The sequence below is a fragment of the Musca autumnalis genome, unplaced genomic scaffold, assembly GCF_047663935.1.
Source record: "Musca autumnalis isolate F117 unplaced genomic scaffold, ASM4766393v1 scaffold_1, whole genome shotgun sequence".
NCBI lineage: Eukaryota > Metazoa > Arthropoda > Insecta > Diptera > Muscidae > Musca > Musca autumnalis.
The window spans coordinates 233,807,782-233,823,461 of NW_027411644.1; the positions used below are offsets into that span (position 1 = coordinate 233,807,782).

The following is a 15,680-nucleotide window of genomic DNA, read 5'->3' on the forward strand; positions in this document are numbered from 1 at the left end:
AATGAAATGCTTGCATTTTTGTGGTTACTAAAATTCAGGTCTTTTTTTGGTTTGTTTGCTTGAAATTTTTGTGGGCAACACACATAAATGCCAAATGTACAAAAAACGATGTGTTAAGCTTTTGACCAAATTTGATTTCAAAATCCATTCGCATACATTTTCTACTCTTTGGGATTTTACTGCAAATATTTGCATACCTTTATGATGGCCGCCAACAGGAAAACCAACAACAACAATACCAGCAACAAAAGTCTACAAACTGCAAAAATTGCATTTTTCACCAGAAAAAGGTAATAAAAAAATAGGATAATGTAACAAAATGCCAACTAAGCCAATGCAATTGGAAATTTTTGGTAGCTTGGAAATGGCATAACACCCAATCAAATAAAAACCTTCAAAATTGCCAGAAAGTTAATTTCCAGAGAGGAAGAAAATGCAATAAAATATTTCAAAAGAAAACCACGTTATATTCAGATGTTAGTAATGTTTGGAGTTTATGTATAACGGGAATTTGACCTATACCATTAGGTGGACAATTTGTCAACAAATTAATTGTGCAGCATTTTATTCGTATTTTAATAAATAAACTCATTATAATCTAACTAGCAAAGTGCCCGCTACTTCGTATGCGGAAGGGGTATATATATATATGTGCTATGAAACGATCCTCCACTTCCGCAGAGAGAGATTGATTTGGCGATCCTCAGGATACAAAACGCCAGGTTAAAACTCCAGTGATGAAATGATACAAACGCAGAGTTGACACCAAATACTGTTGAGTAAAAAACAAACGAAAGCTGCATATCCATACAGCACAGTGTCGAGTTAGAACATCATATGTATGATAGACAATATAATACATGCAAAAATACAAACAAAAACGGACTCACGAAGACCTGGTTGAGATCAAACTTATGTGTGTATAAATCGTCGTATGGGCAAAACAAAAGTTGAAAAAACAGCATACAAAATTCAGGAACAATGTGACAGCCTTTACAGCAAAACGATAGGACATCATCCAAAGTCAAGCAGAGACCAAGTTACGAAGTGTGCTGGCACCATAAACGTCTGTTGGAATAAACAAAATAAAGGCCAAATTGGGGAAGGGGGTAGGAGAGTGTAAATTAGTATTGTGTGGGGTTAATAAAAAACTTAAATTTAATATCACAGATTAAGAAATCACAGATTGAAAAGTGTATGAGTGGGATTATAGTGAGATCTTCGCCTCCTTGATAAAATCAAGGAGGAGTCTGAAAGTATCAATATCTTTTGTTTTAAGAAGAGGAATAAGCTCATGGTATCTGGAAAAGAGGGTTGGAAAAGAGTCTCGAGTAGATGAAAATTTTTGACAGTCAAAGATCACATGCTGGGCATTTTCAAGAGTATTGCATACCTCACATTTGTCAGAGTTGGCGGATCCAATACGATGTAAGTAGGCTTTATCATAGGCATGTCCAATCATAAGCCTATTAATAAGTTTCACTTCCATGGGGTAAAAGTTTCCTTTGTTGAACCAGGGTTTTTCATAGACATCCTCATAGATTTGAAAGAAATGTCTACCCTTTGTCTGGGACAGCTCAATGAATTCTTCATTCCAGCAGGCCATGACTGTATTTTTGATTGCTAGCAACGCTTCCCCCGGAGTAAGGTCAGCATCAACTGGTGCACCAACTTCAGCTGCCTGTTTCGCCAAATAGTCAGCTTCTTCATTTATTTGAATACCTCTGTGGCCTGGAGCCCAAACCACATGACACAAGTTGATCAAGGATTCCTGTAAAATGTTGTGAAAATCTGCTACCAGACAGTTGTCCGAATCAGCAGCGCCAAGAGCCTTACAGGCCGCAAGGCTGTCGGTGAAGATAACAACTTTGTAGTAGCCTTCCTCCACAGCTAACTCAAGCGCCTTTCGCAGCGCGAAAAGTTCACCGAACGTTGAGGAGGTTCTGATGTTTAACTTGAACAGGAAACGGTGACCTTTTGTCACATCATATATACCACAGCCAGTACAAGAGTCATTTGGCGACGCATCCGTTGCAAAGGTCGCAAAGCCACTGTTTTTATAATACGCCAATTCATTATTGTACATCGCATGAATGACGTCATTTCCCAAATCTCGCTTACTTCCAGGTAACATATCTGATCTTATGATTAGATGATCTTGTCGTGTATATGGTTTTATCCGAATTTCCTAAAGATGTCCGCAAACTCGTGAAAAACCACACTGTAGCTCGACTTGACCAGTGGGTTGTCCGCAATAATTCCATATAAATAATTGTTTCGTTTTAAATTCTTGATAATTTCTCTCGCCGTTAGAATTTTGGCTCTATATTTAGGTGGAAATTCGCCAGACAGAACATAAGCTGAGTGATTTGGTGACGATCTGGTAACTCCCAGGGATCTCTTTATCAAACCATTTTGCATTCTTTCAATTGTTTTATTCACATACATTGGAGAGTTGGCAGTGGTGGTTCTGCCATATTCAATTTTTGATCTTACGAGACTTTTGTATACTTTTAGAGATGTTTTGGGATGCAGACCTCCCTTGACCGATGTTAGGCACTTTAAAAGTTGTGTTCTATTGTTGACCGCTTCATTAATAGAAGCATAGTGGTCAGCCACTGTTAAGGAGTTGGATATCACCCTGCCAAGGAATTTTAGTTTTCTTTGTTGTTGCACCGGATTGCCATCCACATATAGCTGAATCTGCTTGATACTGTTTTTTGCAAAGTACATAGTGCTGGATTTAGCTGGGTTAAATGATAAATTCAGCTCCGCACACTTCATTTTGAAAATTGTCGTTTTCCTTTGTAAACGTTCCATGGCCAAATCAAAATCATGATCAAAAACCATGATCAAAAAATCGTCTGCATATTGAAATACCATAGTCCTTGAGTCTTCAACATTATGCAGTCCCGCTGTATAAAGATTAAAAAGCAGAGGAGACAGACAACTTCCCTGTGGGAGGCCATCTGCCACCTCAATCTCTTCATCACCAAGTTTTAGAATCCGCTTAGAGAGGAAATTGATTATCCAATTGGAAATGTAAGGGTTTAAGTCAATATTATTCATAATCTTAGCCAAAGAAGCAATCCGGACACAATTGTATGCATTATTTATATCCAAAGAGAGGACTAGGACCTTATAGTTGTTGGCTTTAAGAAGAGCCACCCGATGCAGAAACTCATTGATACATGTGGATGTAGACATCCCACTCCTGTAAGCAAACGACCTCAATGGTAAGATGTTTTGTTTTTCAAGCTGTTCGAGAATTGAGTCTTTTAACATTAGGTTAATGCATTTGATAAACACCGATATTAATGATATTGGCCTGTAATTTTCAATTAATTCCAAATTCTTGTTTGGCTTCGGGATTGGTACTATTTTAATGATTCGCCAGCTATCTCTAATCGCATTTTCCATAAGTGCATTGGACATGGCCGTCAGTATGGCTCTCTTCGACAGCCCAGGAAGAGCCCTTATCATTTCATACGTGATGCAGTCATGGCCAGCGGCCGACCCTTTTTTCTTTTTGGCAAGGACATGCTCGAAATGATCATAGTCTAATATCACCGGATCAACATTATTGCATGGTTCAAAGGCCACCTGTCTGCTCACCATGTCCCCTGGAACCTGATCTTTAAGATATTTCAAATAATCACAATTTCTCTCTTCATTCCATATTCTGGACACTGTAGAATCTCTGTTGCGAACATTATTGATAAAACGCCAAGCCGCACGTGAATTCGAATCCTTGTTCACATCCTCAATTCTTGCCAAAAAACTATTACTTTTTGCTTTACTGACCATATCTTTCCACTTCTCCACCTCCTCAGTGGCTTTGATAAGGTTCTCGTAGCAGGGAAATTTTCTTGCCTTTTTCACTGCAGCCAATTGAAGCCTATATTGCACCGCCAGCTGGTCATTCCACCAGTACTTGGGGGTCCTATTCCCATTCAACTTGGAGGTCGCCGCTTTTATTTCCTCATCCATTGATCTTTCAATTACTGCAAAGTCAGGTTCAAGATCTAGCTTGTTTAGGGTGTTAATCAGCTTTTTCTTATGTAGAAATCTTCCATGACGGATTCCATGGCCCTCAACCTCTACAGATATTGGAAGGTGGCCACTACCACCCCAATGCCCCTCAAGGACACACCATTGCACACGCAAACTAGCACTAACAAAGGTCAAATCCGGCACTGATCCCCGGGAGTCCCGGTTCCTTCTAAATGTAATATTTCCATTGTTGACACATACCAGATTCGCCTCCACCGCAGCAATCTCCAACTCTCTCCCTTTACGGGAAACCACATGATCACCCCAGCAGGAATTTCTGGCATTAAAATCGCCGCATAAAAGAACATTATCAAAAGACTCCAGAAACTGCAAAAGCTTGGATATTTCTTCCTTAAACTCTTCAAAGGATAGAGCAGGAGGAAAATAAACGGACGCAATGACCAGGTTTTGACGTAGATTGAGTGTCTTGACGATAACAATATCATAATCTGTAACGTAGGAAAGTTTGGCAAATTTAATTCTCTTTTTTAGGCCAATGGCCACACCACCATAACCATCGGCACGAAACTTCTGCACAAGATTGAAGTTAATAAGTTTATTCTTGTTTTTCGAATCTTCAGCAAAAATTTCGGATAGAACAACAATATCATATTGGTATTTATTCAAATAGAATTCTATAAAGTTTTTGTTACTACGAAATGATTGAATATTAAACTGAAATACCTTAACTTTGTCCATTTTGATGATTGGGTATTCCATTATTATCAAATCGATCAACAGCTACACCACATTTTTGAATTCTGGCCTGAAAGTGGCCCATGGCCTCCGTCGCCACCCCATTGTTCGTTGCTTTAAAAAAGTCTTTCATGAAGTTGAGCAATTCAACTGTGATTTTTTCCAGTTCAGTGACTTTATGGTTGTCTTGCATAAACACAGGTCTTGAAGGAGATGGCTCATCAAACAATCTTTTGCCCATTGGGGCTCCAGGCCTATGGACATATGGTTTTTTCGGTTTTTTTGCAACCGAGCTGTATGTAAAAGGTGTGAGAATCTTATTGACATCATTGTCAATATTGTCCAGTTCACTTGGTTTGGCTCCAGCACTGCTCTTCTTACCACCTGTAGAAAGAGACGGAAAATTAGTTTCATCCCATAATATTTCAAATCGATTTTGGCTATTATATGAGTCCAAGACCTCCCTTTTTGTCATCTTCTTCCTAGTCATTATCTTGTTAACCTCAATTTCCTTTGTCCATTTGGGACATTTTTCTTTCTCTTTACATCCGTGATCAGTGCCTTTGCATAAAATGCACACTTTAATTTGACACTCATTATTACAACCTTCATTGCCACACTTTAAACACCTTGGGTTAGAGCGGCAACCCATCTTTGTGTGGCCCAGTCTGCCGCAGTTAAAACACTGCCTCACCGCGGGATAGTATGTGCTAACAATTAGTACAGTGTGATTAAAAACCACCCATGATGGGTGGTCATCCCCACAAAAACCAATTTTAATTGTTTCAGTTGGCCGAGGGTTCTCGTCTTCTCCATTCTCCCTCCTTGTGAATCTCTTAACCGACATCACTTTTCGGTCAGCAATTATTCCATTTAGCAATTCCTCCTCCGAAAAGCTTATGGGAACATTTCTAATGACGCCGTACGTCTCCACAAAGTTTTTAGGCACAAATGCCCTCAACTTCATATTTTTAAGTTTATCATTTTTGAGAAATGAGTTTGCAGACACCGCATCCTCAAAAGTAATTCTGTATAGCGTAACGCCGATGGCATCAACCCTTTTTATTTTTTTAATTTCTTCCAGCTTCAGACCTTTTATTTTTTCCATTAAGTACAACCCGTTCTTAATACGTTTGTTCTTTATTTTATCTGCCTCACTCGAATCGACAAGTACCATGAACTTACCCTCATGATCCTCTTTGTAAAAAACTGGTTCGTTGTTAAAGCGACGCTTTTTTTGTTCTTGGTTAACAGTACCTTGTAACTGTTCATCACCATTGCTATCATTATTCATCTTCTTCGCTCTATGCATAGCTTCGTCACGTACGCCATTTTCAAATACTCTTTTACTTCTTGTGCATACACCGACATTACATGCTGCTGCAGCACCACTCACACACTCACCCATATTTTGAGGTACAGACGCCGAAACATCCATAACCTCACACTCTTCGGCCATATTTGTGGCCATAGTCAAAAAATTGTTTTACCCCAAAAAGACAGCAAAAAAGAAGAAAACGCTGTGCACATCCACGTCTCCACAGCAAAAGAAAAAATTGATTTAAAAAAATGCACCACTTGCCGCTACAATCAGCTCCACAGCTACACCAATTCTTCACAGCAAAAAATTAGGCTTCACAGAAAAAAACTTTTTGTATGCTCCACTTATACACAGTTTGATGACGTCCGAACTCTACAATTGCTCAACCAGGAATGTGAATTTGTTTAATAACAAAACATTCTTTCCTGGAAGGGGTATAAAAAAATAACAATAGATAATATGAAAATGGCGAATTTTAATCAATATTTATTTTAGTACTGTTCGTCCCTTTTTAGTTCGATTTTCAAACAGATCAGCCTTATCTCACCTTTAAAAGCGAGACAAACGTTGCAATACTCACTCTAACTCCAAAACATACAGATTCCAGCACAGTCCCTACACCCAAGAAATTGAGTACACTTATAGCACGTTTTTCGACGACATGTCTCAATCCATCACTAACTTGAATACAAAATAAAAACAGTAATCGTAATTCTAAGTCTCAAGATTCCAGGTGTATCCGTTCATCCAACTCCAAACTGTATCATTTCGTACTCTTCGTACCCATAAGTAAGGTTTTCGATTTCAGGTGTATTCCAGGTGTATCCGTTCATCCAACTCCAAACTGTATCATTTCGTACTCTTCGTACCCATAAGTAAGGTTTTCGAAAACTACCTCAATTCTTCACTTAAACAAATTGTACCAAATTTACTACCATTTAGTACTTTTCGTAGCCATAAGTACAAATTTTCAAAACTATCTCAGTGCTATGTTCAAACTATAACCTTAATTCCAAATTTCAGTATTCCAGATATATCCGATCACTCAAATCCAATTTTAGTACCATTTAGTACTATTCGTATCCAAAGTACGAATTTCTAATCCTACCTCTATCAACACTCCAACATCAATTTTAATTCCCAATTTCACGATTCCAAATCTATCAATGAAATCCAAATTGTACCATATTTAGTACCATTTAGTACTTATCCTACCCATAACTAAAAATTTCCACAACTTTATCGATGCTACACTCCAACAGTACTCCTTATTTCAAATCTCGGGATTTCAGCTATATCCGTTCACCCAAATCCAAATTGTACCAAATTTTGTACCTTAGTATTATTCGTACCCATAAGTACGAATTTCCACAAATACCTCAATCCTACACGCCAACAGTAATCTTAATTCCAAATTTCAGGATTACAGCTGCATCTAATCACAGCAATCCAAATTGTACCAAATTTGGTACCATTTAGTAATTTTCGTATCCAACGTACGAATTTCCAAACCTACTTCTATCAACACTCTAACAGTAATCGTAATTCCGAATTTCAGGATTCCAAATGTATCCGATCACACAAATTAAAATTGTACCAAATTTGGTACCTTTTAGTACTTTTCGTACCCAGAACTAAACATTTCAAAAACTTCATCAATTCTACACACCAACAGTAATCCTTATTCCGAATTTCGGGATTCCAGCTATATTCGTTCACCCAAATCCAAATTGTACCAGATTTGGTACCATTTAGTACTTTTCGTACTCATAAGTACAAATTTTCAAAACTACCTCAGTGCTAAGTTTAAACAATAAGCTTAATTCCGAATATCAGGATTCCAGATACATCCGATAACTCAAATCCAAATTTGGTACCATTTAGTCCTATTCGCTTGTACGAATTTCCAAACCTACCTCTATCAACACTCCAACATCAATTTAAATTCCGAATCTCACGATTCCAAATGTATCCTATCACTGAAATCCAAATTGTACCAAATTTAGTAGCATTTAGTACTTTTCCCACTGATAACTACAAATTTCCAAACCTTTATCAATCCTAAACTTCAACAGCACTGCTTATTCCAAATCTCGGGATTCCAGCTATATCTGTTCACTCAAATCCAAATTGTACCAAATTTTGTACTACTCGTACCCATGAGAACGAATATCCACAACTACCTCAATCCTACACGCCAACAGTAAACTTAATTCCAAATTTCAGGATTACAGCTGCATCCGATCACCGTAATCCAAATTGTACCAAATTTGGTACCATTTAGTAATTTTCGTATCCAAAGTACGAATTTCCAAACCTACCTCTATCAACACTCCAACAGTAATCGTAATTCCGAATTTCAGGATTCCAAAGGTATCCGATCACACAAATTAAAATTGTACCAAATTTGGTACCATTTAGTACTTTTCGTACCCATAACTAAAAATTTCAAAAACTTCTTCAATCCTACACACCAACAGTAATCCTTATTCCGAATCTCGGGATTCCAGCTATATCCGTTCACCCAAATCCAAATTGTAGCAAATTTGGTACCATTTCGTACTTTTCGTACCCATAAGTAAAAATTGTTAAAACTACCTCAGTGCTATGTTCAAACAATAAGCTTAATTCCGAATTTGAGGATTCCAGATACATCCGATAACTTAAATCCAAATTTGGTACCATTTAGTACTATTCGTATCCAAAGTACGAATTTCCAAACCTACCTCTATCAACACTCCAACAGCACTTTTAATTCCGAATTTCACGATTCCAAATGTATCCTATCACTGAAATCCAAATTGTACCAAATTTAGTACCATTTAGTACTTTTCCTACCATAACTAAAATTTTCCAAAACTTTATAAATCCTACACTCCAACAGTAATCCCTATTCCAAATCTCGGGATTCCAGCTATATCCGTTCACCCAAATCCAAATTGTACCAAATTTGGTACTATTCGTACCCATGAGTACGAATTGCCACAACTACCTCAACCCTACACTCCAACAGTAATCTTAATTCCAAATTTAAGGATTACAGCTACATCCGATCACCGTAATCCAAATTGTACCAAATTTAGTACCATTTAGTACTTTTTGTTCCCATATGTCCGAATTTCCAAACCTACCTCTATCCAACACTCCAACAGTGATCTTAATTTCCAATTTCAGGATTCCAAATGTATCCGATCACCCAAATCCAAATTGTACTAAATTTGGTACCATATAGTACTTTTCGTAGCCATAAGTACAAATTTTCACAAGTATCCCAATCCCACACTCCAATAGTAATTATAATTTCAAATTCCACTATTCCTGCTCTATCCGATCACTTAAATTCATATTTGGTACCATTTAGTACTTTTCGTACCCAAAAGTACGAATTTCCAAAATACCTCTATCCTACACTCCGACAGTAATCCTAATTCTAAATTTCAGGATTCCAGGTCCATCCGTTCCCCCAAATCCAAATTGTACCTTATTTGGTACTATTTAGTACCTTCCGTACCCATATGTACGAATTTCGAAAACTACCTCCGTATCTCAAACCTACACTCCAACAGTAATAGTAATTCCAAATTTCAGAATTCCAACTTTATCGGTTCGCCCAAATTCACATTTTACCAAATTTAGTACTATTTAGTACTATTCGTACACATGAGTACACATTTTCAAAACCACCTCCTAATATCAACTTATCTTCTAAACCTTGATTTTCTTTCCAAATTTCAAGATTTTAGCTCTGTCCGTTCACGTTATACCAAATGGTACTAAATTTAGTAACTTTTAGTACTTTTCGTACACCCAAAACCCCTTTGGTACACCTTTCTAACTAACTCTCCATCATGAGGGTCACATTCCAAATTTCAGAATTCTAGCTCTTCGCGTTTGCCTAATACTAAAGGTACCATATTTAGTACCTTTTAGTACTTTTCGTACTGTTCTAGTTCGAATTTCCAAAAACCGAGCCTTATCTGACCTATTCGGACCATGAGTGACGCCCGTTTAGCCTGGGCGTTGATTATCAGTCAGTCAGTGAGTCAGTGAGTCAGTGAGTCATCATTACTGAACTCTTTTATAAGTATAGATTATTCGGGTATAAACCCAAACGTTGAATATAAACTATTTTCTTTATTAATTTTTCGTTGGAGTTGAGCTGAATGATCGAAGAATCTATTTTCCTGGCCAAAGCCCCAATATTTTGTCGTCACCGAGTGTTAATTTCTATAAGGGATCCGATAGTAATCATTTAAAAACTAAGGAAACCAAAAAATTAGGTAAAAATATTGGAAGGTGCGGGCGTGACCATTTTTTTTACAATTTTGGAAAATACGACATTGTTGCAAATTTGGATAAAGAAAGGTACTAAATTTTTTAAACTTTTTTATTTTTATGTCTTGTTTATTGGTATAGGACTTTTTTTAAATAGTAAGAACATATGAAAAACTCGAAAACACTCATATTTTGATTCAAAATATATAAAAAAACTTAAATTTTTAACTTTGACCTTGAGTTCCTCTGCAGCTACTAGACCGGAACCCTAAATGTCAAATTATAGCTAATTCGGTCTGAAAATGTAGCTAAAAATTTCAAAATAGCTGAAATCGGTCGTTACCGCTATATTTGGGGGTGTACCAAAATGTACACCTATGACCTTAACTTTTAATGGAGAAGTTTCCTGATCACTGAGAACCCTAAATGCCAAACTATAACTAATTCGGCCAGAACATGTAGCTAAAAACGTCAAAATATCTGAAATCGGTCGGTACTTTATAAGGGGTCTATACAAAAACGTGGTATATTTTGGTGTAATTTGGTATTTGGAGTTCCCAGTGGACACAAACATTCTCCACCAAAAATTGTGCACATAGGTCTATGTTTTGATATTGCCCCCATATAACGGTACCTCCCAATAGTTGGTATTTTGAGGAATTTGTCCAAATTTTCAGGCCAAATAAGCTGAATTTTGGCATTGGAGGTTCTCGGTGGTTATATATCTTCTACACCAAAAATTTTGAACATAGGTCAACGTTTTGATATAGCGCCCATCAGGGACGTAGCCAGTATTTCATTTCGGGGGGGGGGGGGGGGGGCACCTGACCAAAATTTTTAAAGTTAATGTTAGCGAATATTTATTATTTAGCAATGATTTAAACTATATTTTAGGCTTATTTTACTGATGAAATAATTTTCATTACTATTTTTTTAATTAAAATGGCGTAAGATTTTTGGCCAATTTCCCCTTGTTTCAGGCTTCAATTTTCCACTCCAGAGTATGGTAAATTTTTCAGTTTCGGAAGTTCAGGTGTCCAATCGGTTTTATTGTCATAAAGAAACCAACTATCGTTATTTCCCTAAAGATATTTTGGTGTCCAATCGTAGATCTTATCACAAAGAATTTCTGAAGGCCGATAGTGGTTTTCCTGATAAAAAAAATATTCTGAGCAATAGTGAGCCTATCAATCATGAAATTCTAGCACCTAATCGCGGGTATGTAAATGACGAATTCTATTGCCCAATCGTGCATGTAAATAGACTATTTTGGCGTCCAATCGTCGGACTTCTCTTATAGAAATTCTGGTTTCCGATCGTGGATCTTCTCATAAATTGATCAGGAACTAGGAAAACTCTGGCAACCAGTCTTGAATTCTTTTAAAATGAAATTCTGGCGTCCAATCCAAGATCAATACATGTATACATTCTTTTAGCAAAAATCCATGAACAAAATGTTTCCCAATCTACATGGTTTTAGGGTCAAAGTGTGTTTGGAAAAAATCTGTTTCAGAAAACTTGAAGTCGATTTAGCTATGTTCGTCCGTCTTGGTGGAGGACACCATGATTTTCGAATAAATCGGTCCAAAATTTGGCCTTCGTTTTATTTTGTCCAAATTTTGGTCAACTTCGAAGACGGACCATATCTGTCCATTCTTTCGGTAACCTTCCACAGAGTATTTCAAAAATGTTCAGAGATGTGCAGTTTAAGACCTAAGTAGTCATGGCTTCACTTCCTTTTTGCTAATAATTTAGTTATAAGTAAAAATATGATATAAATAAATTAATAAATAAAAAGACCTCTCTGGAAACGCTTTCTTTTTTTGCAACAAGTGTTTTCGGGGCCACTATTACTACAGTACAAGTTTTTCAGGGGCAAGTCCATACTTTCAGAGAAAATGGCCCGAAAGCTGTAAAGAACACCTACGGCCGTCATGTGTAGTGACTGGTGCGCACGACAACTTTCGAACCTTATACTGCGGTACATCCTTCAAAAACCATCAAAATAGTTGTTAAATGCAGTTTAAGGTCTATTCGAGGATCTTTTGAAATGTTTACTAAAGGTATTCCTTGTATTTAAAACGGTATTGCGTTTTTCGTGGGCAAGTCCATATTTCCTGAAAAAAAACTGAAAAATATTCTGTGACGAACTGAACTGACTGGTGGGAGCAAAATCTTTTAAAAGGAATGACTTCCAAAATAAAATCTACTTCCAAAATGAACTATGTCGGTCCGGTCCATTTCTTCAGGTACCTTCTCCGCAACACTTGTGATCAATGATATAATCCACATTTTGTCGCCAAGTTCATACGTCCGAAAATGGCTACACAATTCTGAAAATCTCCTAATAATATAATAATAGCTTTGGGTTAAAGGATTTTGGTTGTGTGGCCCCTATTCGATCTGTCCGATGAAAATTTCAGTTCACACAGACTCAGTGTATATTCCTGTCCGCAAAGCCGACTTATTCTTGTTAAGATTTTGACGAAGATGAGAATCTGTTTCCGATCAGTTTTTTTTTTTTTATTTAGTTTGTCGTCACAAAGCCCTTTGTCAAAGCAGGAAAAAGGAACATTTCTACAAATTTGCATCCATAATTCCCAAAATACAATTCAAAGAGTAACACTATGCAACACTGAAAATGCAAACAACTTCTAGTATGAATTTTGAAAATACATATTTAGACTACAAAAACCTTAGTAGGGTTTTGTCCTGTCAGATCCAGTTCGGATTTTAAGGCCTCATCTAAACCGGGCTAAATCTACACGTTTTTGCATTTATCAGGCCTTTATCTCAGAAACGAATAGGAATTTGGCCTTGCTGTCTTTAGCAATATTGTAGCCCAGTACTAGTAGAAATTATCTTCTGAAAACCCCACATAAGAAAAACTCCATCTACGGCATCAAAATCTATAAAATATAGACAATTTTACATAACTGCTGAAATTCTGGTCAGTATGGGCTAAACTATTGGGAGTTGAACCAAGTAACCTTTTGCAAAAATCTTCCAAATAAAGTTCTCTACAACTCTTTAGAATATTCTGAAACTCTAAAATGCTTACTTCATGTTGTTTCAGCAGTATTTTGCATCATATCTTTTACAACACGTATTTCAGTACACACCAACAGTTTATTCTCGCATTTCGGATTTCACTACATTATTGATATTTTTATGAAATCGTCGTTGAAAATGTACTGAAAACAACAGCATAGAGGCATTTTACAACAATGTTCTGAAGAGTTGTGTATTACATTCCAGGGAATATTTTTCCAAAAGAAAATATTCAGAAAAAATTAACGGTTGTGGAAATACGGTGCGAAATATATAAAAATTGTGGAATTTTTGCATATATTTTGAAATTTGATGCAATAAATGCAGTTTTTCGAGTTCATTATTTCTCCAAATATTTTATTCTTGTCCTTATCTACAAATTTGCTTCAGAAGCCAGAAGAAGATTCGCATTGGTTTCAGAGATATAGCGCCGAATTTCTTTAAAAACTCAATATTTAACCATGTTTAGATGGGACCATAAAATCCGAGCTGGATCTCGCACAACAAAACCCAACTAGGGTTTCTTGTCGTTTGGGTCTGTACTTTCAAAAAATCAACAGTTCGAATTGTTCGCACAAGATCACATTAAAAATATTGCACAGTGTAATCGACAGAAAAAAAATCCCTGAAGTTGAAATTCAATGTAATTTCGAAATATTGGAAATAATATGCAATAAATAAAATATAAGCTTCGTTCCCGTACTTTTTAATAGTAAAACTCGTAAAAGAGAGAACTGTAAAAAAATTGTTCTCACACAAAAGTTTTTTGAAATAGTTCGGGAACGGAAAAATGGAAAATACGTCAAAAAAAACTGGAACAAATGTCAAAGTCGGCGTATTAGCTAAACAGACGCCGGCAACCATGTTACTATTTTTTACACGCTCAAATTTGTCGAGTAAAAAGTTTTTAAAAAGAGCGTAATTCAGCGCCATTTTTGTTTAAAGAGAAGTGAACATTTTGCAACTTTTTTGTGTACGGGAACGGTTTTTCGGGTAAAATGTGTAAAAGTCGTAAAAATTGTAAAAACTTTTTGGTTCTGGAACAAAGCTATAAATATTGACCTCAAGCTCATTAATCTTGGTTTTGTTAACATTCGAAAGGTAGAACAAAACATAAAAGCACGACAGAAAAATCATTTTTTACAATAGACATTTACTAATTTGTAACCAGTTTCTAATAATCTCAACGAAAGAGACTACGGTGGAACAGAAGTTTTATCATAAAAAATGGTTGGTATAGTTCTTTTTTTTTGCAAATTTGAAACATAATGGAGAATAAGGACCACAAGAATGTTTTTTTCTAGATATTGTTTACAAACCAGTCCATCTTGTTCTGAATTCAACAACACTTAGAGTCAGCCTAAAATTACTATTAAAGGCTTAAACAACACCTTAAAACTTACCAACAACTATGCAGAAAATTGCTCAAAAAACCTAACTTCTTCATTATTTCATACTTTCAATAAGTAAACCAATGTAGTTGATCCAAATACTTTACATCTATATATATAAAATTCTCCTGTCACGGTGTTCGGCTTTGAACTCCTCCGAAACGGCTGGACCGAATTTGATGAAATTTTGTATGTGGAGTTTGTAGGTCTGAGAATAGGTTTTTAACTACTTTTTATAATGGTCAATGGAGTGACCAGGGTACCTCCCACACAAATTTTTTTAACAAAACGTGAAATTGTTGAAAAATTGTTTGCAATGCTATGGTAATTATTACCCTGACCCTGAATGATAATCGCGGAAGTGAAATATCGCGGTCCACATTTTTTTTTCTCAAAAATGTATAATTGCATATAATATCCGTAATGTTAGTACGCGTGTCTTTAAAAGCGCTATAAAAACTGGCTTCAATAAGTTAGACATTGCGGTCAACTTCACAATTTTCACAGTAAAATTCCGATAATTTGAAATGGCACTTGACCAAAATTCCAAAACAATCGATTGGGAAATCAGCCAAAGTTCTTCAACATATCGAAATAACAGCTTTCAATGCAAATTCTCATTGTATAACGGGAAGTAGTGGTCTCGGGTGACCTCCCCCACAGCTGTTTTGACCAAAACGTGAAATTTCAGATATTATTATTGTTAATTGGTGGTTGGTGTGTTGGTAGTAGAAATCCGTTGTAGAAAAAAGTTGTAGTTGTAAATGTTTATACCGGGACCTCAAAAACGGGCGAGCAACGCGGGCCGGGTCAGCTAGTATTTCTCTAAAAATCTAAAACATTTTAAAATTTTACTCAAAAATTAAAAAAATGTGTAACATAAGCTAATATCC

General features: G+C 36.4%; 2 protein-coding genes across 8 annotated transcripts in view; one reads left to right on the forward strand and one right to left on the reverse strand.

The window, feature by feature from the left end:
• LOC141389216 (cubilin) overlaps positions 1-15,680 on the forward strand; it is a 689,676-nt gene that overhangs the window by 288,315 nt on the left and 385,681 nt on the right. The gene's annotated exons all lie outside the window — the stretch shown is intronic.
• LOC141389217 (uncharacterized) lies at positions 651-6,358 on the reverse strand. Of its 3 annotated transcripts, XR_012409006.1 has the most exons (5): positions 6,154-6,358; positions 4,738-5,133; positions 1,394-4,502; positions 891-1,068; positions 651-797 (listed from the first exon to the last, which is right to left on the reverse strand). XR_012409006.1 is itself a non-coding variant. In XM_073960440.1 (3 exons), exons 2-3 carry the CDS (start codon positions 2,132-2,134, stop codon positions 1,015-1,017), a joined length of 795 nt encoding a protein of 264 aa, XP_073816541.1. In that variant the 5' UTR covers positions 2,135-4,502; positions 4,738-5,133; the 3' UTR covers positions 651-1,014. The 3 variants fall into 3 exon arrangements, 2 of the variants coding, with proteins under 2 accessions (XP_073816541.1, XP_073816542.1); XM_073960440.1 differs by lacking the exon at positions 6,154-6,358 and having other exon boundaries at positions 651-1,068; XM_073960441.1 differs by lacking the exons at positions 651-797; positions 1,394-4,502 and having other exon boundaries at positions 931-1,068; positions 6,154-6,215.